This window comes from Etheostoma spectabile, chromosome 6 (assembly GCF_008692095.1).
Source record: "Etheostoma spectabile isolate EspeVRDwgs_2016 chromosome 6, UIUC_Espe_1.0, whole genome shotgun sequence".
Classification (NCBI taxonomy): domain Eukaryota; kingdom Metazoa; phylum Chordata; class Actinopteri; order Perciformes; family Percidae; genus Etheostoma; species Etheostoma spectabile.
Window position 1 is genome coordinate 11,019,120 of NC_045738.1, and position 24,153 is coordinate 11,043,272.

A 24,153-nucleotide genomic window follows, 5' to 3' on the forward strand; every position below is an offset into this window, starting at 1 on the left:
TGATCTGTAATGCTACGAGTGAAATCAAGGTATGTTTTTTGTGTAATTGCTATAGTAAAAGTGTAAGAGTATTTTGTCTGGTACCCGTTTCTGGACTGTGGCAACTTCATTTCCTTTTTTGCACCACTGCAAAACCACAGTCAGCTGCATGACTGAAAACCAGAGTTCTTGCTGTGACTGCTGCTGAACAGTTGGGTTTAAAAAGATGTAGTCGTGGTTGTGATGACATTTTAATAGTGTGTGTTTGAGGAGGAGTTTTGAGGTTAGATTTCCTCTTGAGTCACTGCTTCAAAAGCCAAACTAAAACGCATGTAGAGAGGCGAGTGAATATTTACCTCAAAGAGGAATTCCCCTGACAAAATACAGTACTTAACATTGCTGCTCAAAAGAAAACATTCTTTGAAAATTACAGGTCTATGCTGTTGTTTTATGAGTGCAGTAAGAGACAAAAAACCTTAGGGATGCAACTAATAATTCTTTTTCTTATTGCTTAGAACACAGGTTTTCTTCTCAATTAATAACACTTTTTAATGAATTTCCCAGAGCACACGGCAACCTCTTAAAAACGTTTTCCTTTGTTAAACCAACAGCACAAACCCCATAGATATTCAGTTTATTATGACAGAAGACTAAGAGAAACAGAAAATATTCACATTTGAAAAGCTATAACCAGTGATATTTGGCCATTTATGCTTAAAGATTTAATTAACATCACATCACAAGTTAAAGATGAACTGATTACTTAACTAATCGTTTCAGCTCTAAAAAAACATTCAGACATTTTATTTAAGCTGGCACAGGGAATAAGATCTTGCTGAACAAACTGAAAACGGATTAAGAAGTTTTAATTCCCTGCTTAAAGACTGGAGGACCGTGATCCTTTTCCCTCTTTACCTCTTGGAGCAAAGAGCCTTGGGTAAAGGGGCCCCGGCTGGCTGGGAATGGGGCCATCTAACTATGTCAAGCCAATAGGCAACATCTCCCTGCAAAAGTCTACTGAAGTCTTACTCAATGCAGTGAACTGGGGCATGAAAGCTCATCAACAAGCTGCAGTACTGCAGTCTGACCAGCGAGTGGCGTGCATTAGCCAGAGGGACGTTCAGCTCTGTGTTTGCATGTACATGTGTATATGAGTGCGTGTTTATATCCTGTGTGGCGAGGAGTGTGTCTGAGAGACAGAGGGGAGAGGAGGAGGAGGAGGGGGGTGTTAGGAAGAGGGACGATGGAGTGCACTCAAAAACGTGTCTAAATTATATTCATTTTCCATAAAAGGTAGAACTGAGAGAGATCAAGAAAAAAAAGGAAAAAGAAGTTGGGCACCCTCACATGCCACATGCTTGAAAAATGCAAGTTAGGACAGTGTCCAGACATGTGAGGGATGCCACAGTTTGAGGCACAGTCTGCCAGGCGGCCTTGCTGAAATTTGTGCGAGGCGTTAGAAGGAGAGCTGGAACTGACGTCGCTAAACATGTCTAGACAGTTGTTTTACAGACCAGACAAACTTGTTTATTAATTTTCCACCTCTTTCCACCTTTGTCACTTTCTATTGTTTATTCTTCCTTGCTTTCTCTCTGTCTTTGTTTTTCTCAAATATATTAAAAAAAAAAAAACTTTCTTCCACTCTCTTCATCTCTCTGATAACAGTGTTTTGTTTACCTCCTCTGTTGGCCGTGTACTTATTGTATGAGCTGCTCTGTAAATATTTTTCTCCTTTCTCATCCATCCACCCCCCCATCCTCCCTCTCTTTCTCTCTGTCAGATAAAGGGAGCACACTGACTCCACCCCCTCTCTCACCCCCCTCTCCCTTGCTCTGTCACACAAACTCACTCTATCTCCTTCTTTCATGCTCTCTCCCTCCCTGTCTGTCTGTCAGTGTCATTCTGTAGTGGAGATGTGGAGTGTCTTTCTGTCTCTCTGTCTGTTTTTTCAGCCCAATTCAGCTGAGGAAGGTAAGAACTAAACTTTTACTTTATTTTAAAGCTATGATTGCACGTGTGTGTGTGTGTGTGTGTTTATGTCAGTACAGATGGATGGAGAGTTTGCACAGTGCTCCAATCATGTGCTCATAATGAACACACAAGGATTGACACTTGGTATGCTTCCATATTAGCTCTCTAAGAATGTGGCTCTCTGGGAATACTGGGCACTTTGACTTTCTTGCACATCATTTTTGGGGCTCCACCTCCAGCTTGGGACCCCTGAATAATATCCACCTTACCCCCCTGTTTACACAGCCCTGTGTGCATTAGTTTTGTGTGGTGTGTCTGAAGCAGATGTGTGTATGCATATGTATGTAGATGCTTGTGTGCCATTGTGGCAGCACATCAGATGGGACTTTGTTGGCATCGATGTGCCAGGTGCGTGCCGGTGCCTATCAAGCTCATGCAACAAAAGAATATGGAAATGGGGCAGGAGACAAATGAATAATAAGTTGTATAACCCGTTTCTCTTTGCCTTTGGCAACCCCCCCTCCCCCCAGTCATTCACAATATTGTGGATGTGACAGCCAGAGACCCCTGCCCCCTCTTCTGTAATGTCATCAGTGCCCCTTGTTGTTTGGAAATATTACATGTCTTAAAAAGTGCAGGAGTGAGTGATTGAGTAAGTGACAAAGAGAGCTGAAGTGTTCTGTCAGATCAGAGTGGGCAGACTTGAGAAATCTGACATACATTTTATGACTCAGACTGCCTTTATAATTGTGTGTGCATCTATGTGTGAGTGTGTATTCTTATAGGTGCATCTGCTTATACATAGCTCCTGCTCCTACATCCTGTCCCCAACACTTGAGAGGGTTTCAGCAGTCAGCACGCAAATTACTTTCAAAGGATCTGGCTACACGTTGGAAAGAGCTGCACCTGTTCATGCTCATCTCCCATTGGCTTTAGTTTACTGCGAGGTGTGTGTCAGTAATAGTCTATAATAGAGGTAACTTATATGTCAGCCTCATGCCACAGATTTGAGCTGTGTTTGTAACAGATGGCCTGGACTAAGATGAAACAGAATGATAGACAGGGAGAGAGGCTGCACAGTGTTACTGCCCTAGTGACTCTGTTTGTGTAATTGAAATAGAGCTCTTAGTAATACAGTATTAACCCAATAGCATGGATGTCCATACAAATCCACATAAATTGAAACATCTAGTTATGTCACAAAGGGAGTGCATTTGGTGGAGGATTTGGTGTCTGCCTCAGCTTTGATCGCAGTAATGACGTGTCTGTCTAGGCTGACTGACCACCTGATATGTTTTCTGTCTGTCTTTCTATTGTTTATTGCCTGTCTACTGCTTTTGAAGTATATCTGTGTATCCACCACAGTCCCTATTTTTGTCTGCTTTCACACCACAAACCATAAAGAAGTGTAATTTTTAGCCCAAATGTCTTGCCGTTGAGAATATAAAAGCTAGCTTTCTGTTGCTTTGCATGCAGACACTACAGAGCACGCGAGGGACAGAGTGTTTGATTTATCACTCTTGCTAGCTGCCTGTGTAAGTGTTGAGGCCTTCGCCTACATGTATTGTTGATGTGAGGTAATGATGTGAAGCCACATGGCTGGCCTTTAAATTGTTGGATCTGTGACAAGGATTGGGTGTTTGCATTGGCTTAATACACCACAGTGAAAGGCAGGTCTGTGCAGGAGGCACACCTGATGCCCCTCCAGCTCTTCCAGTCATGGATGAGTGGTGATGCTCACTGAGCTATGCATATCCTGAAATTAACCTTATATCATTAGTGAAATTTAGGTCATACCCTAAAATGTGATTTAATCTGATTTTCTGATTTTGCCAACAGCCTGCACAAACTGTAGACTAAATGTTAACAAGAACAAAACTGATTAAAATGTTAATGACTTGTTTTGTATAAAACAAATTATCGGGTGAAACTGTTTGGCAGGTGTTATTTGCTATGGTGGATATAATGCAATAACCTTGCACTGTACTTAAGTAGCCTACAATTTATAGTATTTCCTTGTTTTGTTGTACTTTCTCCACCACATTGTAGATGGGAATACTGTACTTTATTTTTTCATTACTTAACTTTTATTACTGTGCCCAAAACCACCATCTTTTGTATTTAATACGTGTAAACGTTTGGGATTCACTGACCATCCAGCTGCTGGCTAATTGCCCCGGTAACTGCTGCTTCCGAGGAGACCGGGAGTCGATCTCAGCTTCGCGGGGCTCGCTTTGCTAGACCTTGAACTTTAAACTACACTTGCATGACTCCTAAAAGTAGTCATACCCACGGGTAAGCTAGATAAGAACACATAACACCTGTATAAGACAACTTTGGATCTACCGGGAGTCACATTTCTTCTCTGTTGGTAGCTATGACCGCATCCCCACACCTCCGCTCTTGACCTGCGCAAAACTGGCACCTCCCGGACCCGTCTATCACCTGAAGGCAAGGCAGACAGCGATACCCCACTGTCTACTGAATTTATGCTAAAGTAACTGTAATATAAATACTGATTACAACTTGAATCCCTCACACCATTCATTTCTGGAAAAAGTAATCACATTACTTTAAACGTTAATGCCCAACGCTGGTGGTGACTTCCGGCCGGCTCTGTTGCAGATATCTGTGAGTTGTTAGCAGTGCCCTCCTAAACTTCCCAGATTATTTCACTGTTTTAGGCCTTAAAGATTTGTATTTTAGGCGAATATTTCACAAAAAAACAGAGAGCATGATACAAGTCTGAACAATTATTACAAATAAGTGTAGCAGAACTGCTACATATTGATGATACAACACCCACTATTACAAGCCAATACTGATATCAATATTTTGAAGTTTTCTAAAATCTGAAAAAAGTACATTTAAGTTTTTTTAAGAATTGAACTCAGATTTAGGCTACTCATTACACTTATCTCTCTAGTATTTTTACATTTTAGTAGTGTAACTTTACGGTTAAATAAAGGATGTACATACTTCTTCAGCCACTGGTTATCTGTAGCCTACATAAAAAGAAAACCACCATGCGGTATAAACTTTCAGCCATGTTGACATTCTCACTTTAAGGTCATCAGGGCCCTCTTTCCTACGGCACTTGTTTCTGGCTTTGACTGAATTTAAATTAGGCAGATTACATTCTTTGGTCCTAGGTGTAGTAAACCAGGGAGTAAATTAGGGAAAGTGTGATAAGAAAATAAATGGCATGCTTGTCACGGTGGGAGTTAAGTCCTGCCTGCATGTGCAGCAAGCTGCAGAAAGACAGAAAGAAACTGTATGCTAACCCCATCATTGACACTGCAATTCTACAATGTCACCAGAAGTTCATTTAAGCAGTGTTTTCATGTGTAATTTTTAAAAGCAACATCATTTTCTGTGGCTGTTGAGAGCTCTGTAATTCCTCAAATAAATGACATATCTGCCATTTGGGATACTAGTACAGTGCCTGTTGAAAACATGTTCAACAGGCAAACAATATGTTTGGAACAGGCCGATTGCTTGGCCTATGGTATTGCTTCTGTAGAATTCTTCAAAACCAAATTGTACGCCAAAATTGCTCACAGAAGGACCCCAAACCACTTAATATGCAACTCCAGAGAGAGAGAATGATTGTTAACGAATTGAACACTTTATTTCCATACAGGAAGTGGCTAGTGGCTTGACGATTAACAGTCAAGTAGGGGATTTGATTCGCGGGGTATTTTGGCGGCAGTAATGTTGTTAGAGTTGTAAGTTAGCAGTAGATTTAATTAACTCGACCAAGGGTGAGTCTGGTGAAAACTTCTGTCCGCCCGGTTTAGCTCTGACATTTTCACGCATTTTTGTTTGATATTTATTGGTGGCAAATGGCTTTTTATTGAATTTCCTCTTAACGAAATAATAGACACTGAAAGTGAAGAGCCTTTTTTTTCGCTAACTTTATACCACACAACAGTTGCGATGTTCCTTTTAGCTCTCCGTTCGTGCTCTAGGAAAGTGAAGAAAAGTTAGTTAGTTGACCCCCCTGCTGTCATTCTGCATGTGGTGTCTGCTTGTGACGCTGTGTGAGTTTACCTTCCCTCCAAACGTGCCCCCAAACACGTACACACGTACATTTATACATACACATCTAGTTTTATTTGACAGATTAGAGGTTGAAGCTGTCAGGCGGCTGCATGCAAAGGCGTAGCAGAAAATTCTGGGCCCTGTGGAAAGGCATTCTCTATGGGCCCCAACCCACATCCACAGATTATAATTCTAGCATCTTTTTGGGCCCTCCTCACATGAGGACCCTGGGTACTTTGCAACCCCAGTCCAACATCCCTGGCTGCACGCCAAGACTCTGCTTTGAGTCGGTAAGTGTCATGGCAGATAATGTCACAGATAACACGCCTGTGCGGACAGGCAACGAGTTAGAGCCAAAATGTAATTGAAAGATGAACGCGTGGTATGGACTGCCGTGACAGAGGAATGAAGTATGGCATTTGGAATTTCATATTAAAGCTGCACTTGGCAGTTTGCATGTTGGCATGAACTAAACAGTGAGAGCAAAGTTTGATTGTTGAAGGCTTCACTATTAGAAATTATTACACAATGAGATTACAGTAAACTGATCTCCTCAGATTTACATTCCTTCTAAGTAGCTGTTGAGGGTGGAGATGGTGATGAAAATTTGTTTGCAGCAGGTTCTGGCTCTGAAAAGTAGGTATAGATTTCTTGTGAGGGAGAAATTAGTGCTAGTTAGAAGAAACTTTTGTATTTAGCTCTTAGGTTTTCATTCTATATTTCCACTGACTGCACACATTACTTTCCTCCAGTGAACATTTTAGTAGGAGGGAGGGACAAACTCCTTTGTTGTAGCACTGTTAATGAGGGAGTGTTCATTGGGTCTCATTAAATTTGGCTTCTTTTTGACAAATCCAAGCCTTCCTAGGCCTAAAATACATAACCATGAATCCTCTAAGAAATATACATGAACAGGTTAAAAGAATGGTTTGACTGTATTTGTGGAATAGGCTTATTTGTAGTTAGATGAGAAGATTGATACCACTCCCTAAAATGGATTTGAACTTCTCTCTCAAACTCTCTTTTTCATTTGTTATTATAAAACCATTCCTTTCACTTTTTGTGTGTACAACTAAGTTCAACGCTATCAAGGAGAGACTGTTTAAAAATGTGCATTGTATGTGTTATCCCCTTATTAAATCAATATCACGTCTCCCCTCTCTATGACTTGGAGGGTAGCTGCTTGGAACGAGGTCAGACAACATGAACTAGTTCTTTTCTAGTACATCCCGGCCCTAACTCATGTCAAGAAACCAAATAACCGTATTTCCCAAAATGTTTCCTTTAGGATGTATGCTGAACCATACCTCAGATGGTATCCTAACCTAATTTTGCAAATGTCTTGTAATCAAGAGTGAGAGTCAGTTTTGTGAAATGTTCTCCTACTTGTGCCTGTTGCTGCCTGTTCAGCGACTTATTGCAGACTCTGCTCTGTCATCCAACCTGGCTTAAGTACTGTTTGTTGCAGCTGCACTTTCATTCAGCTTAACCACCAGAGAATTTTTTGATAACTCCATTTGACATGTGCATGCTTATTTCTGGAATCGCGTTAATCCCCCTCTTTCCTCACTCCTCCACCCTCCTGCTCCCTCTCTGTCTTGGCCTATCACTCTCTCGTTGTGGTTGTTTGTAATGATGGTTTGGTGTAGGCCTTGTCCTTGACTGACTGTCTGTGGGTGGGAGCATCTGGATTGTATAAAGAATGGGTGAAGACGGGTGGATGAGTGGACAAAAGACAAAACACGACTTGACCGCTGCTGACAACGCTTGCAGGCACTGTGGGAATTTCTGGTGAAAATATGTGTGTGCTGTGCATGTGTGTGTTGCTGTAACTTGCTGTTACCTGGGAGCTCAGTGACTCTGTGTACTCTCTGCAGGTGCATTTACTTTAGCGTTAAGACATAATACCCAGTGACACCTCTCTAGCCTATGTTAATATTAACACCAAAACTCTTTGCTGGTTGTCAGTGGGACTCTTTTGCCTGGAAAGTGTGTGGTAAAGTAGCATACATCCACCGTCATAGAGGCGTGACATGAACAACAGCACTACACTTAGCGCTGGAGTGTGGATGCATGCATGGCCAAACAGAGAGGCAAAGTGTTGGGCAAAGAGAAATGGATGGAGTGAGGGTCACTCAGCTGAAGTGAACACTCCAGCGGCAGAGGGGACAGTCATGAACTAATGCAGGTCACCTCTGCACAATAGAAAAGAGCATTTACACCCACACCAGACAGAGAAGGAGAGGGAGACAGCGTGAAAGTAGTACATTCATATGCACAAACAAAAATCTACCATCCTCTTATCATTCCTGTCTCATAATCCTTCCCTTTTCTTTCTATTGTCTCCTCTTTTCCTAAACAAACAGCCGATCTGGCATCAATAATGGAGCAGAGCAGAGCGTATCTCCTTATTTAACGTACAGCGATGCCTGCTGTCACTTTTTAGATAAATAATACACACATGCAGAAAGGGGGGGGGGGAGAAAGGGACAAGAGACACGATGGAGGTAGAAAAGGGGGAAAGGTAGGGAGTAGAGTGAGTATAAGTCCAGAGTGGAGCAGGAAGTCGTGAGAGACAGCGTGCATTAACACAGCACTCAAGTCCAGATTGCAGACTCAGCACTTCTCCAAACTGTCAGGGACAAACTTTGAGTGTCTCGGCCCTCAGATGGACCAATGACGGAGATGCTGCAGCGCAGTTGTTGTCTGAGAGTTAAATAAAGGGGCTTTCACTGCCAAGTGGACCTGCCAGCAAATGTCCTTCTCTTTTGTTAAACTTTGGTCATGATGCCTCAGCTCAAGCTAATCCTTGAAAGGTGTGTGTAACACGGCACTCAACGCTTATCTTTGGATGTCGAGGTGAATTATTTAACATGTTAATGTCACGCAATGAGACACGCATGAAGCTCTTTGAACATTCCTCCATGTAATCCTCATGTACAGGTTTGTGGCAGATAGAGCAGAGGCAACGTGGGGTCCCCAAGGCCTGACGACAAGAAGCTAAATAGTAGAGGCATAAATATTAATGTCAAAATAGTTTGCTGTATATTATTTATGCATGACTCTGCCCCGAAGCAGGGGGTTAATTGAATTTGGAATGACACATTTGCAGCATTTGTGTGTGTGTGTGTGTGTGTGTGTGTGTGTGGGGTGTGTGTGTGTGTGTCCTTATCTGATATAAATAGGATGGTGCTTAATGAGGTCAGAATACATGATATATGAATGCGTGCGTTTCATGCTTGACATGTTTGTACATATAAAGATAGTTTATTATTTTGACAAATTAAGGATGATTCATGACAAGAGACAGAGCGCTTGGAAAGCTAATCAATAGGCTGTCTGCATGTCATCAGGCTCACTGGCAGGTGTTTTTAATTATTTTGTCCACTCTTTTTATTAATGAGGGAAGGCTATACAACAGAAACACCTCTCTGCGTGCTACACACCACAAACTGCATCAACCATAAAACCATCGACAGCTAACGTTATAAACTTCATGAAGGGAGGATTTACTGCAGCACTGTTGTATTACACTGCATCCGTTTGAGCTAGGTGTACCTAATAAACTGGCAACCGATTGTTTGTCCTGTGACAAATGCATCATCAAACAAAGTAGCAAAGGTGTGTCACTAATGGAAATTACTATTCTTTTGAAAAGCTTCACACATCCTGGCTTGGTGGATTTAGTCGCCAATCTGTCCAGACATACGCTGCTCTAAAAACTATTTATTCTGATGCCTGTGGTTGCATATAATCCTTAGCTGTCACAGTCCATTTGTATTCTTTTCTTGATATAATTCATATCACTCCAAAATCCTGGAGGTCTTCCATGGAAAATGTGTGAATTTAGTAAGATTGACATAAAGACAAGCTAGTGGGTGAAACCAGATAGACAGACTGGAGGGGAGGGGGCTTGTAAAAGAAAAAAGGGGAGGGAAATGAAGGATTGAAGGACAGATTTGCGAGGTCTCCATCTGTGAGTATAATCCTAAAAAAAGAAATCGGTTTACAGCACAGTCAGAGAACAGAGAAGTGGGGGTGAGTTTGTGTCATAAGTCACAAATGATATCAGTTTCTTGTTATTTGTTTGATTTATTAAGAAGACAGAGGGATTCAGTGTGTGTGCTCAAGCCTGTACACCTGAGGAATAAAAAAATTGGAGCTATCTCTGTGAGTCACTTGTGTTTGTGTGAGACAGGGTACCTTTTCAAATCCCATCCTGCGTGTGTGATGATTATGTAGATAATACATCTCTGCTGCTCTTTGCCTGCTTGTCAGAGAGAGGAAAAGAGAGCCTTCTTTCTCTCTGGTGAATGATTGTATGACGTGAAATGGAAACGAAAGCATAAAATTTGTATGACAACAATGAGAAAAATGATTTATTTTTAACCGGCTGCTGCCTTCCACAATGCTGTGTGTGTGTGTGTGTGTGTGTGTGTGTGTGTGTGTCAACAGCCCTTTAGGTGATTAGTACTGTGGTTAATGAAATCAGGCACTGTGTTTTTTCTCCATTAACTCTGTCTGTGCGAGCATCCAAACTTGAAGTCTGATGTTTTTGTCACCTCTGCTCTGTGTGCACGAGAAACTTTGGCCTGCGTTCAATCGGTGGCTCCTCAACAGAACTGAGCACAGACTGTGCCAGACTGAAGGAATGGCAGCCACCACGGTTTTGGAATACTAATGGAAAATTCAAGGGCTTCAGTTTTGTGTGGGAAGCTGCTGCCATGTGTCAGCATGCAGCACTCAGCATTAAAGTCTGAGTGTGTGTGTGTGTGTGTGTGTGTGTATCTGTGTGTGTGATTTCCTTGTCAGCTTGCTTTTTAAAGCACTTAAACCTAAAAGCAAATTATGGTAAAATACACTCCAACACTTATTCTATTAAATGTCTATTCTCATTCTTTCACTCTAGATCACTGGAAATGAGCAAATATCTGTTTAAACCTAAAACAAAAGAACAAAACAACACTGATCAAATGGCCAGCCACAAAATGATTTAGGTTTCTTTTGGGCCAAACTAGAAGAAGCATCAGCTTCATAAGTTTCAACAAGATGTGACATTAATGGTTATGGCCTTTTAAAGTTAGAAAATTTGACCTTTTAATCACGGTGCCCCATCAGGTCAATCAGTTTCATTTTTTAAACACCAGGACATTGTGTCAAAATGCATCATCACTCAGACTCAGTTATTGGGTTTGACAGATGCACACAGCTGGAGCACTCCCTGATTTTATTGCAAGGGGAAGAAAAGGAACCTAGACCTGTTCCACTGCCAGTAGACTGGCTGCCAACTACTTGTTGTATTTAACAGTGAGATTAACGACAGTTGGATTATAAAAGCTCCCCCCAAAATGAATACTTCACAAAGTTAATCTCATCTTCACTGGATCACATCCACTTTTTCGCTCTTGATGGCATCACAGAATCACACAGTTTGTGGTGCAAGCCTTGAGAGAATATCCCATGATTACAGACTCTGTTTAACAGTCACTCTGCTTAAGTTTAAACTCCTGAGCAGCATTAATTAGAATTAAACTAAAAACTGTACATTTTGTTTTTTCTGGTTGTTTTCTCACACCTTGTCTTTGTCTCTGCTTCCCTACCTGTCAGTGATGCTGCTGGACACAACAGAGTCTACCTCAGAGCTGGGCTGGACCACCTATCCAGACACGGGGGTAAGCAGGGAGCTCACTCTTTCAATGTGCTTTCCAGCTGTTGGAGCATTAAAGCAGTCATGTTGGGGGGGCCAATGTGGCACACATGTTACACATGGTTACATTTTGAGTGTAAGGTTATAATTACATTGTTTGTTGGGCATTGTAGTGGAACCCTAATGAGGGACTAAACACAAGAATATATTGTACATTTTTTATAAAACCGGTCCTGGTAGGTAACTGATGGTAGGGTAAACATTGAACGTAATCTGCAGATTTTTTGTTGTTGCTGATTAATCAATCAAATATGTCAGAAAAAAGTCAGAAATACCCATCACCATTTCTTGGAGCCCAAGGTGACGTATTTCAATGGGTTTTTATTGCCCGACCAACAGCCCAAAACCCAAAAATGTTCATTTTACAATAATTTAAGACAAGGAAAAGCAGCAAAGGTTAACAAGTGAAGTTGAAACCATTAAATGTTGACATCTTTGCTTAAAATGACTTAATTTATTTTCAAAATGAGTGCCTATTATGCTACAATAACAGGGTTTTGGTAATGTTTTGTTAAAGGTTTGGTGAGATTCAACATTATTATGTTTATGCATAGGGCAACACTGTGTATATCCTTTGTTGCTTCTCAACTGATCCTAATTGACACAATATACATACATGTATCCTTTTCAAACTAGATTGCAACATTCACCGAGCATAGAGATCTCTGTGCTATGTTATATCCGTGTGTTTATTCTGCTTGTCCATGTCCAAGCTCTTAAAGTCTGTTAAAGTCAGTACAGACATTCACACATCAAAATAAAACATGAGCACTGTAGTATTTGTTTTGCTTGGTGGCAAATTGATGAATGATTCAAATAAACAGCAGGTATTAACAGCAGACTTCCAATAAACTTCTGCTATTTTTGCTGTGGACATCTCATTGCTGCTACAGACAATTGTGGTTTGCAGAAAGTCACAGATCTCAGCTTGAAGATTAGGATGAAGGATATAAATGTGTATTTATGGGTTAGGGTTATTTTGCAGGATGTTTGACATTTGACATTGATTGGTGGAGCTTTTGGCACACACAGTTTGAGAATGAGCAAGGTCTCACCTTGCCTTCAGGACAGCCTTGAGGGCTAGAATGCTTTTTTCTATTAGTCTCTTTGATGACTGTGGTCACTGATTGCAGTGACTGAACCATAGATCTTCCATCCTTGAGCTACATTTTATTTAAGGTTGTCACATCGCCTTGAGCTGTGTAAATATGTGTGTGTATATGGGGGAGGGGGGGATTATGTGTGTGTGTGTGCGTGTGCGTGTGCATGCTTGCGTGACTGTGTTAGGGTCCTGGGTCAGTTAAATCCGTTCATCTGTGAGTGATTGTGGCTCAGTTCTAATATGGCTCATAATTACACACACACACACACACACACACACACACACACACACACACACACACACACACACACACACACACACACACACACACAAACACATCGTCTTCATTAACTACATGTGAGAAACTGCAGTACAGCACTTATTGTTGATGAAATTCCTATGCCCATTACTCTACTCTACACTACAGAACAATATTATTCTTAGCTTCTACTAGAGGTGCAACGATTAATCGACTAGTTGTCAACTTTTAAATTTATCACCAATTATTTTGATAATCGGTTTGAGTCTGATTCCAGCTTCTAAAATGTGAATATTTTATAGTTTCTTCTCTCCTCTGTGAACGTAAACTGAAAATCTTTGACTTTTGGACAAAACAAGACATTTGAGGACATGTTCTTAGACTTTGGGAAACACTGATCCAGATTTTTCACAATTCTTTGACATTTTGATAGATCGAACAACTAATCGATTAATTGAGAAAATAATCAACAGATTAATCGACTATGAAAATAATTGTTAGTTGCAGTCCTACCCTCTATCCATACTTGGACGATATGGGAAAAACATCTGATATATAATATTAGAGCATGAAATAGAAAACAAGTCATAACTACCTTAATGCTATATTTATACGTGCTAGCTTCGGAGAGCCGACCATTACAGTCAGCTATCATAGAATTTCACGTTGGCAGCCACAAAGTTTTAGATGAAAATACAGTAGTCTCACACCAACATTTGGCGATCACACTCACATGGAGCCTTTATCTCACCTTACACTAAAGTTTAGCTTCATGCATTCATTATCACCCAGTCTGGCCTCCATAATTGTACATGTGTGATTAATTAGGGCCTCATGTGTGTGTTAGGAATTTGTGAACCGTGATGGCAGCTGCTAATAGAAGGCCATTCATTTGTGTGTGATTTTTTTGTTTTGGGGTGTGTGTGTGTGGGTGTGGTGTGTGTGTGGGGAAAGAGAGAGGGAAGAGGAGAGAGAGGGGAGAAAAGAAGAGGAGAGAGAGTAACATGCATCATAAGCAAGTCAAACCCTTTTCATGGTTTTTTTTTTTCTTTATTGGGCCCTGGAAAAAGTACTTTTCTGAGATGGGGGGGAAAGGTTATTTTACCCCCGGGCCCAACTGGAAAAAGGTTTGGGAAAGGGAAGGGCCACGAAGGGGGGAGAAAAAAGGGAGGTTTGTTTTTGTGTTGTGGTGTGTTGTTTGGGGTTCTTTTTTTTTTAACCCTTTTCCCCCTTTTCCTTTTTCACATCCCATCTTTTTTTTTTTTCCTTTAGGCTCCATGGAATTTTTTTTTTTTTCTGGGCGCTCTCCTCCTACTTCTTCTTGCCCTTCCCTTTTTCCATTCTTTTAAAGTACCGACAGGCCCCCCTTTGCTTCTTTTTTTTCTGGGCCCCTCCCCTCCCAAACTTTTAATCTTTTTCCCCCCTTTTTCCCCCCCACCCCCAAAACCACGGGGGCTTTTCTATTTATTTTCCTTTTTTTCAACCCCCCACTCAAACCCCACTCTGGCCCAAAACCCCTTTTTTTCCCCTCCCGTGCCAAAACCCGCGACTTTCCCAAAATTTTTTTAAAGTTGTCTTTTTTTCCCACTCTTTTGGGGTTTTACCAAAATTTTTCCCCCCCTTTGTTTTTGCTTTGCTTGTCTGGGGTGTGTGGCGTGCTGCGTCGTGCGTGTGCGTTTTGCGTGTGCTGTGCGTGGGGGCGTGTGCGTGTTTCGTTTGTGTGTGTTTTGTTTTACACTGCCAAAAATTTTTGGGGGATCGGGTTTTTGCCTTTTCCCCAGCTTCTATGTGTTTGTCTGTGGGGTCCCCGGGCCCCCCTTTCCCCCCCCCCCCATTGCTGGGCACTGGGGAATTGCGTTGGGTTTTCCCGGCATTTCGGTTCAAAAATTAAAAACACGAAATTGGTTTTTTCCCAAAAATTTTAAACCCCGCCCCTCCCTCCCCCAAAAAAACCCCGCGCCTGTTTTTTTTTTTTTTATTTTTTCTATATAAGGGAGGGAGAAAATGAAACAGGGAAAAAATAATAAGGGAGGGGAGAAGTAAAGTGTTTTTGTGGTGTGTTTGGTTTTGGGGTGTGGGGGGGGGGTTTTGGGGCAGGGGGCAGAAAAAATGAAAACTTGTTTTTTTTCAAAAAGGGCCAGAAGCAAAAATGCCACGCAATGGGCCCCAAAACAGTACCCTGGCTCTCTTCCCCCACCTGAAAAATCCCAGGGCCCTTTTGCCACATTCCCCCAAAACTTTTTTTTTCTGCGGCCACCTCACACACTTAAACCAAAACTTTGTTTTGCATTAAAACGTAATATTAACGCGATTTTTTTATCAGCTCCTAATTTATTTACGGGAAAAAAAATAAAAGAAAAAAAATTTTTAACCCCCTTTTGTTTTTCAAATAAACTCAAAAAGGGGGTTTTTTTGGGCTTCTGTTTTGAAATGGAGAAAAAAGGGAAAACATTAAAAAAAAATTTTCACAGTTCTAGGGGGTTTTCACTTTTTTTAAGTTCAATAATTTTTCATCCCTCCTTCCCCAAAAGTTTCAAATACAAAGATTTTGTTTTTAATAATCCAACTCCAAAAAGAGTGAAACCCGCCTGTGAGAAAACTGTCCTTTTTTATTCCTTAACCCCCGAACCACCGCCCAGACTCTTTCTATCTGCTCACTGACTTATTTATTATTCCGTTGAACTAAATATGAAAGCACTTTTCCCATTTGGGATGCTAGAAAGGTTTTTGTCCAAATGGGGTCCCGAAACCCCACTGAGAAAAAGACATGAGCATGCGAGATCCCTAAAATGCACAAAAACAGAAAAAACAAAAAACCAAAGGCCAAACAAATGAAAAAGGGGGTTTTAAAGGGCCCCCTTTGTCCTCTTGCCATTGTTGCATGGAGAATAATGATGATTAGGCCTAATACATAATTCTTCTGTGTTACGACAGAAAAGGCCCCGCTTGTCACTTAGGGCTACACAGGCTTAAAGCAGAGCCTTTTCATCCTTGGAGGCACCGTACTGTATAATTGGTGAAACTAAACCCCTCGCCTACATTTACATTTTGACTCATCTGACAGAGTCTCTTTCAGATCTGTTTCTCAGTCTGCGCTGCTCGTTTTTTTTCCCATGAACCTACAAACTCATAAATCACCGATGCTTGCATCTACAAGCATTCAGATTCCCTAAAATACGACAAGATCTGCTCTTTTTATTACACATCAACAGCTGCAGAAGTCAGACACACAAGTGTCCACCACCTGTCACATGTGAACAGTAATACACATGCAAATGCCAAACCAATGCAAGAGAAAAACTAGCCACATGTCTCTTTATTAAACTGAATTATTGTTATTAAAATCCATTATTATACTACTACAACACTTTCATCTAGAAAATGCCAACATACTCTTAGTTCCAAGCTGTGAAGAAGTTCAAAATATCTTTTAAGAAGTGTTCTTGTTTATAACCCACAGAAGGTACTGTGAACAGTTTTCATTTGAGTATTTTGTACTGAAGAAATAGTCCATCTGAAACCCATTAACCTTGTGTTCTGTGTATTATCCAGAGTAATCAGGATACATTTTCTGAAAAGAAAATGTTGGTCAGTCAGTCCACCACTTTGGTCCAGGTTGAAGTATTATAACAACTATGGTGTAAATAGCCATGAAATTTAGTAGCAACAATTATGTTTCCCTCAAGATGAATGGTAAGAACGTGGTACTCCCTTAACTTTTATCTTGCAACATCATCAGGTCAAAAATTCAATTTATTTAACTCTAGTTCATGACCAAACCAAGAGACTAGTTGCAGATACGTGACAGTTACACACGGCAAAAGTATATTTATTAAGATAACAGCTGAACTGTTGAGCAGTGCACCGATTAAAAGTTAGGTCTTCCTGAAAGAATTTTCGCTGAGCTACATTTAGCTTAGAGCACACCCACACAGCTGTTAGCATGGATGTGGACTCTAACAAATTCTATTCACCTCCATAATATTGAGGTGGGACACATAAAACCAAAATGATCTAATTCCAGTAGAAGTGAGTTTTTTTTTGTTGTTGCCAGAAATGAATTATCTTTTTATCATTGCAGTTTTGTCTGCAACACTTGACATGTGTTATGCTCTAAGAGTGAATTGTTTAAGTGGTTTAATTAACTACTGGTTTTATAATCATTGATTGCTAATTATAAAGTGAAAAGTCTATGGTGGATAACTAGGACAGAGAGATGGCCTACATCATTGGGGACAGTAAAGAACAGTGTTTCACTTGTGGATTCAATACTTGTGTGTGTGTGTGTGTGTTATATCACAACAAATCAAGTTCTCTTTTATATTCATCTCACTAAGGATGAATATGTCAAACAACAGTGTGTGATGTTAGTAACGGACCTGACCCACATGTTAGCAACACCAGCAACATGCTCAATATTTACATTGTACAATGTAAACCATCTTTTAAGCTATAAGGAAGATTCATAACTGTGAACGAACCACAAACACACTAAGGTTTTTAGAGTTTACACATGGGCTGATTCTCGAGCTCCCTGCTAAAGATCATGTTTCTCTTTTTTAGAAAGTTTAGTTTACACAAGCTCATAAATATTGTTTCTGTCTCTCTCAGTGGGATGAGGTCAGTGTCCTGGACGACCGGGGGAAGCTCATACGAACCTTCGAGGTCTGTAATGTCAACCAAAATTCCCGTCTGCAAGACAACTGGTTGGCTACGCCCTTCCTGTACCGCCACTCTGCCCCCCGGGTGTTTGTCACACTGCGTTTCTCTGTGCGTGACTGTGCTAGCCTGCGATCGCCGTCACCAACCTGCCGAGAGACACTCACTCTGTACTACAAACAGGCCGACTCCCAGAGAGAGCTGGAGAGGACCTGGGCAGCTGAGGTGAGGCAGTACACCATATTTTAGTATTTACATAACATGTACTGTAAGAATATCCTTTTATTTATATATATACTATAGATATAAACTTTATTTCAGACCCAGAGGGATCCATACCACAATAACAACATACACAAACACAACATTGTACATTAGTAGCTTTGTCTATCTATCTATCTATCTATCTATCTATCTTATATAAAAGAGTCATGGGCAGAAATTGGGTCGAGACCATGTTGTGCATAAGACCTTGTTTTTTTAGATGTTGGAAAATAGTTTTTCCAGTAATCGACAGGTGTTGCTAACAGTTGCATAGCAAACTGAACTAGCTAAAGGACAAACAGTTTCCAGCTAAATGACCTCTTTAGATGAAAGAGTAAGACACATAATACAAAGTATGGCCGACATATCTGACCTGACTCTGTAATGATTTTAAAATGCATTTCACCAAAATAACCCAATGTGCTACTGTAATAACATCAGACTAAATAACTTCAAACCATTGGTTAATCTAACATAATCAGATACTTCCCACTGTCAAACTGGAGGAGAACTACTAACTTTGAAACATATGACATATTTCTCTATGCATTTATAAATAAATAAAAAAAATACATTAAACATAATTTGTAAATTTACATATTTACAAATATGTTATTTGTTAACTTTTGGCACTTATGTTAAAGTTTGATGAACAGATTACTGAAGTATTAATTAGCTAAGATATTTCCTAAGTTTTAATGGTGCAACTCAGCCTCCTCATAGACACTTTTCAATCACGTTTAAATGTTGATTTAGTTGCATCAGATCACATCCGAATTTAACAAGGATGAATTTCTCTAATTTCCGAACTGTTTTTTTCCTTGTCACTGCTTTAGGGAAACACCTTCCGTCAAAATTATTTTGAAATGCAATTTTCATTTATTTTACACCCATGTCACACCAAAAACACCAAAACCTCCCATCATCTCATGACAAGAAGTAATTGTATAATCATCTGGATTATTGTTGGGTTTGTCAAGATGCTGAGATTAATGGCCTCTTTAGGCCACACTGGTGTGAAGCAAATACTTGTTGAGGACTGTTGTTTACAAAATGCAAAAATGTGCTACTGTGGTCTCCAGAAATGTCACTTCAGTCCCACTAATTACATCTTTAAGGCACAACAGTGACCATTCATTACTCATTGCAGGAAATGTACTCATGTGTTGCCAGTGAAGCATGTTTTTTTAGTGACTGACACTGACTATCCAAAGATGTTTTTTTTCGCCAAGGTTATGTTTTCAATTTGGTTTGTTTGTCTTTCAGGAGGATTACAGAAAAACTACTGGCATGATTTTAATTAAACTTGCTGTAGCATAGGCCAAAGAAGAATTAAATTAAATGTATTGTTAAAGTAAATCACAATGCGGATACAATAATTATTTTTTCAGGAATTTTGCCTTGGCGCAGGTCTGTGCTCTCAGAGTGCCCTTCTAGTTTATTTATGCATTTTTTTTTTTCTGGGACATTTTGAGCTACTGTTTCTGAATTGCCTAAGCTACATGTGCAGAGGCAGTCACAGTGGGAGGGATGCAGTGTTTGTATAGATGAATGCATTTCTCCTTAGGGAAGTGAGATGCTTTTTAAAAATGCAAATGAAAGCCTGATGAGGAATCAGAGCAGAGTCACAGAAGAGTCAGGAAGCACTGCAGTGCTGAAAGTCACAGGGACTTGAACACGAACCCCTACTGGCCCCTGTGTACAGCCAAGTCAACGTTTACTCTTCTCACTAAATTACTTCCTATTATAAATGTGCCTCAGATAAATACAGCATAACTCTGCACTTATCCCTTTTACTTCAGTTTTTTTTATTATTTAATGCCCTGTATATTTCCAGTCCGTATCCATCTATCAACCAGCTTATTTAACATCTGTAATTTTCCTCTTCTTTACTTGTTTCCTTCCTGTCAACCACACATTCTCTCCATGCTATTTTGTCGTTGCTTGACTGCTAATTATCTTTGCCTCCACCGTCTGCTGTCCACTCCGCTCTTTCCTCACCACAGCCGTCCAACGGAGAGAAGGAGACCAGGGAGGGCTGGGTGAAGATTGACACTATTGCGGCTGATAAGAGTTTCTCCAAGGTGGAGCCCAGTTCACCTCACCAGTATCAACCCAACAGATACAGCCAAATCAACATCAAGACCCGCAGCTTTGCCCCGCTCACACGCAATGGGTAATCATCACTTTGTTGCTCATGCTTAAGTAACATCACCCCCAAGGATCTAAATGTCCTCCATCTTAACATGTGACCGCTGTTGCAGATTTGTCCTGGCCATTGTCGACAGTGGAGCTTGTGTTTCCCTTATGGGTGTGTCAGTCTTCTACCGGCGCTGTCCAACCACCAGCATGTACTTGGCATCCTACCCGGCAACTCCCTCAGGGGCCGAGCCGACTGCCTTAGTTCCCCTGAGCGGGACGTGTGTTCCCCACAGTAAAGCACAGGGAGGCACGCCCCCTCGCATGCACTGCAATGCTGAAGGGGAGTGGATGGTTCCTGTAGGAGGATGTGTCTGTGATGAAGGCTATGAGCCAAACCTAAATGGATCTGCGTGCTTGGGTAAGTCTGAGGAAAACAGCCTGATTCCTATAGAGGTGTGTAATCTCAACATCATGTCCATTTCATTTTCCATGTATAGTAGCTACAGTATATGGCTTGCCTTTTAAAATGGTTAATAACACTCCAGCAATTTAGCAAAGCACCTCAATAAAGTTAGGCAACTTCTGAAAGACATAAAATAAAAACGGTCAAAGTTGAGTCAGCAGAGGCCAAGATATCCCAACCTTTGTCTCTAATATTGGTCACACTCCAAAAACATGCAACACCAAATTTGTAATTTGTTCAAATAGTTTCGAGTTTTTCCATCTATGACTCTGGAATCCATAAGAACAACAATATAATAATAACCTATTACGCGTATACACTGTAAATTTTGAAGAGGTCATTACAGATAAAATATAAAACAATTTCTATGCTCGAACAGTAGTTCTAATTTCTAATTAAAGAAGTGACAGCACTGCTTAACCATTTCCTGTTAACTGACTTTGATCAGTATAGTTCTATTTTAAATGCGCAAAGAAGTGGCCCTGTTCTGGAGAACACATTCAAACTAAAATGTCCAAAAACAAAGAATGGTAATCAGTAAACTTTTGAGCCAATCTTGACTTCCTGTCAGTTTTCTTCTTGGTATTTGCTGAGATGCGAAGCATCCTGATCAATACTGAAAGGTGCTGCTGTCACTCTGATGCACAACTGTGTTTGATGTAGAGACCAGAGGGGAATGAGGGCAGGCAGGTCGAGTCGGGTTGAGATGAGAAGGAGACAGGCAGCATGATATCCGTGCAGTGCATTTGTAGTGATATAACACTGGAGTTTATTCTGTCATAAATAGAAAATGGTAAGTATAATAGAGTTTTCCAGACATACCTTTAGGAATACACAGCTGCTATATTGGTAATTTACTGTAAACTTTTCTGGACAGGAGGGAAAGGGAAATATTGTCAGCAGTTGCAAAACTGGTAAAAAATGTTTCCATTTCTCAAAGTTGGTGTGAGTAAGAAAGAAAAAAAAGAAGTTAAAAAAAATAATTGTGAGATGTCCAGACGGACAGGAAGGGATATAGGGAGAGTGCAGGAGGAGGGAGAGAGGAAGAGAGGGAGAGAGCCATAGTGAGAGGGATGTGACACATTTAGGTCATGGCGATGTAATGGCCACTCGTCTGTGAACAAGTGACAGAAACCGCAGGGGGATATCGCAGGAGTGGAGGGAAAACAGGGAGAGGTGGAGAGAGAGTGAAAGATAGGAGGATGCAAGTTAATGACTTAAAGAACTGAGCAGGCAAAAACTTCTGCAGGCTTGAAGGCAAAAGAGTGGATGTGTGTCTTTTTGTGTGAATGTGTAAGTATGCGCCAGGGTATCTTGCAGTGATGCCGATGTGCTTTCCACATATGTCTGTAAATGCCGGTTTACAGTAAAAAACTGTCCACCAGGAATTTCAATGACCATAATTGCTCAGCTCCCTCGCATGGGGGCCCTCAGAGACGGACTAACTCCAGCACAATTAATCCTCCAATCCTGCCAATTCAGCTGTAAAATGTGTTCAAGCTCCTTTGCTTTATATCTGCACTTGGCCCAACACTTGTTTGTCTGCATTTGATTGATATTTACTGAAAAATCACCTTCTGAAACAGCTCAGCTGCTGGAGCAAAGTCTTCCACTAATGGTCTATGAATGATCACAACACATTATTGCCCACACTGCTCCGGCTTTTTGTTCCAATTCTCATTTGATTATGTTTTGTTGATCACTTCACTGACTAATGATGTGGATTGGCATCATTACATTGTTGTCCTCTCTGGCTCCCTGGGAATGTTGAGAAAAGAGGCAGATGGTTAACTGGCGATGCAGTTGTCAAGAATTATTAACTGTAGCCAATCCTTGTTCCCACTGAAGCACCAAGTTTTCTTAACTATTTCAACTTGTACATTTTGTTCTTGTTTGAATTACGCACCAAGGACATTTAATAATAGCACAACGTGAGCAAATGATAGGCTGTACTGCATTGAACTTATGTATTGGTTGGAAGCTGTAATTAAAGACACGCCATTCTGCTTTCTGTTTTTCTGGCGCCAGCACTTTGAATACTTCAAAAGGAAAAAAGCACTTTATTAGGAAATTTACTGACATTTATTTCCACTTATATCTTAACCTGCATGCATTTTATTGAATACATTATTAAGCGCATTAACCATTAAGGATGTATTTTCTCTTCTTTTTTTAAAAACTATTTTATCAAGTTGTACTGGGCTTCTCGCTATTTAAGTAAATCACTACAATAAGAATTAATACTTTTTGATGTGTGTAGTTGTTTCCCCCAGTCCCAGTGTATATATACAGTGTATATTTGTACCTTGAACACGTCTACTGCCTGCCAATTTTGGACCGTTGCCTGCATTGTTTGCTGAACAGGAAATGTACTTACCATTTTCTCTGTCCTCAGTTGTGTATTAGAGCTTGCTATTGTACCCATGACATAGTGAACTATCGTGTTTTTGTTTTAACAGTTATTTTTTATTTTTTTTACATTACATTCATTAGCGTTACAATTTGACACATATGTCCGAAGTCTTCCTTTATTAGCAGGGCTGTGGTGTGGCTTCATAGATTGCTATATTGGTTTTCAGTATGTTGGCCCACCACTTTGGGCCAGAAGGAAATGTCTCAACAACAATTAGTTGGATTGCCATGAATTTTTATACAGACATTCATGGTCCCCAGAGGATGAACCCTAATGACTTTTTTTAATTCTCTGACTTTTCCTTTTGTACCACCAGCAGGTCACAGTTTTCACTTAACCTGACATTCATGCTTTTCAGTGGATTGTACTGACTTGGTGATCCCCTGACTTTTCCTCTGTCTGTACCAAGGATGCATCCTAACTTTGGTGATGCCGGACTTTTGATCTAGCACCATCTTTATCGTTGTTCATCATTATATTTCTGTGTCTTGCTCATGGACAGTTTGAGAGGTACTTTTGACAGGAGAAGCCATGTCAGGGATTAAACCACCAACTATATTATTGAAGGGTTACGCTAAACTGTCTCTGTACATTGGGGGAAATAATCATAGTTATTTATTTAGAAAAACCCTCAAAATCTCAATTTATCGACTGTTTGATCAGATTTGATTGAAAGCAACATTAAGCAAACTACCCCATGACTGCCATAGATGATTCAAATTTAGTTAAATCCTGATTGGTGAATTGACGTCACATTTTTTTTCCAGGTTAGCCCACCGATTTAAACCATTGAAAAGAGCACAGATGAAATAATAAAGAAATCTCTTATGTGAAATAACTAAAACTGTTTTAACTTTAGCAGAAAATAGTGTGTTCATGTACAGTATGACCCTATCACTTACAGTTCAGTAAGAAGCTGAAGCTGAAGAAAGTTTTCAGGCCCTTTTAAATTTGTAATAACTTATTTTGTGTTTCTACTTACCCACTGTAAAATCAGAGGATCCTATCTGTTTGAATATAGATGAATCACGAAAAATGACAACAACTCTTGGGAGGAAAGAGTGTGAAAACTTTACAGTCACCTGTCAATCTACTACATGTGTGATGCCTGATTATTCTGACAATTCGGACTCACCAAAACAACACACCA

The 24,153-nt window shown here is 40.4% G+C and overlaps 1 protein-coding gene across 1 annotated transcript in view; it reads left to right on the plus strand.

Annotated features, from left to right (window-relative positions):
• The first annotated feature begins 1,789 nt into the window (after positions 1-1,789).
• The window catches only part of ephb6 (eph receptor B6), a 36,793-nt gene continuing 14,429 nt past the window's right edge, over positions 1,790-24,153 (plus strand). Inside the window, 5 exon segments of the mRNA XM_032518614.1 lie at positions 1,790-1,950; positions 11,602-11,666; positions 17,674-17,946; positions 19,992-20,161; positions 20,250-20,545. Coding sequence (XP_032374505.1) covers positions 1,845-1,950; positions 11,602-11,666; positions 17,674-17,946; positions 19,992-20,161; positions 20,250-20,545 — 910 coding nt within the window. The 5' untranslated portion in view covers positions 1,790-1,844.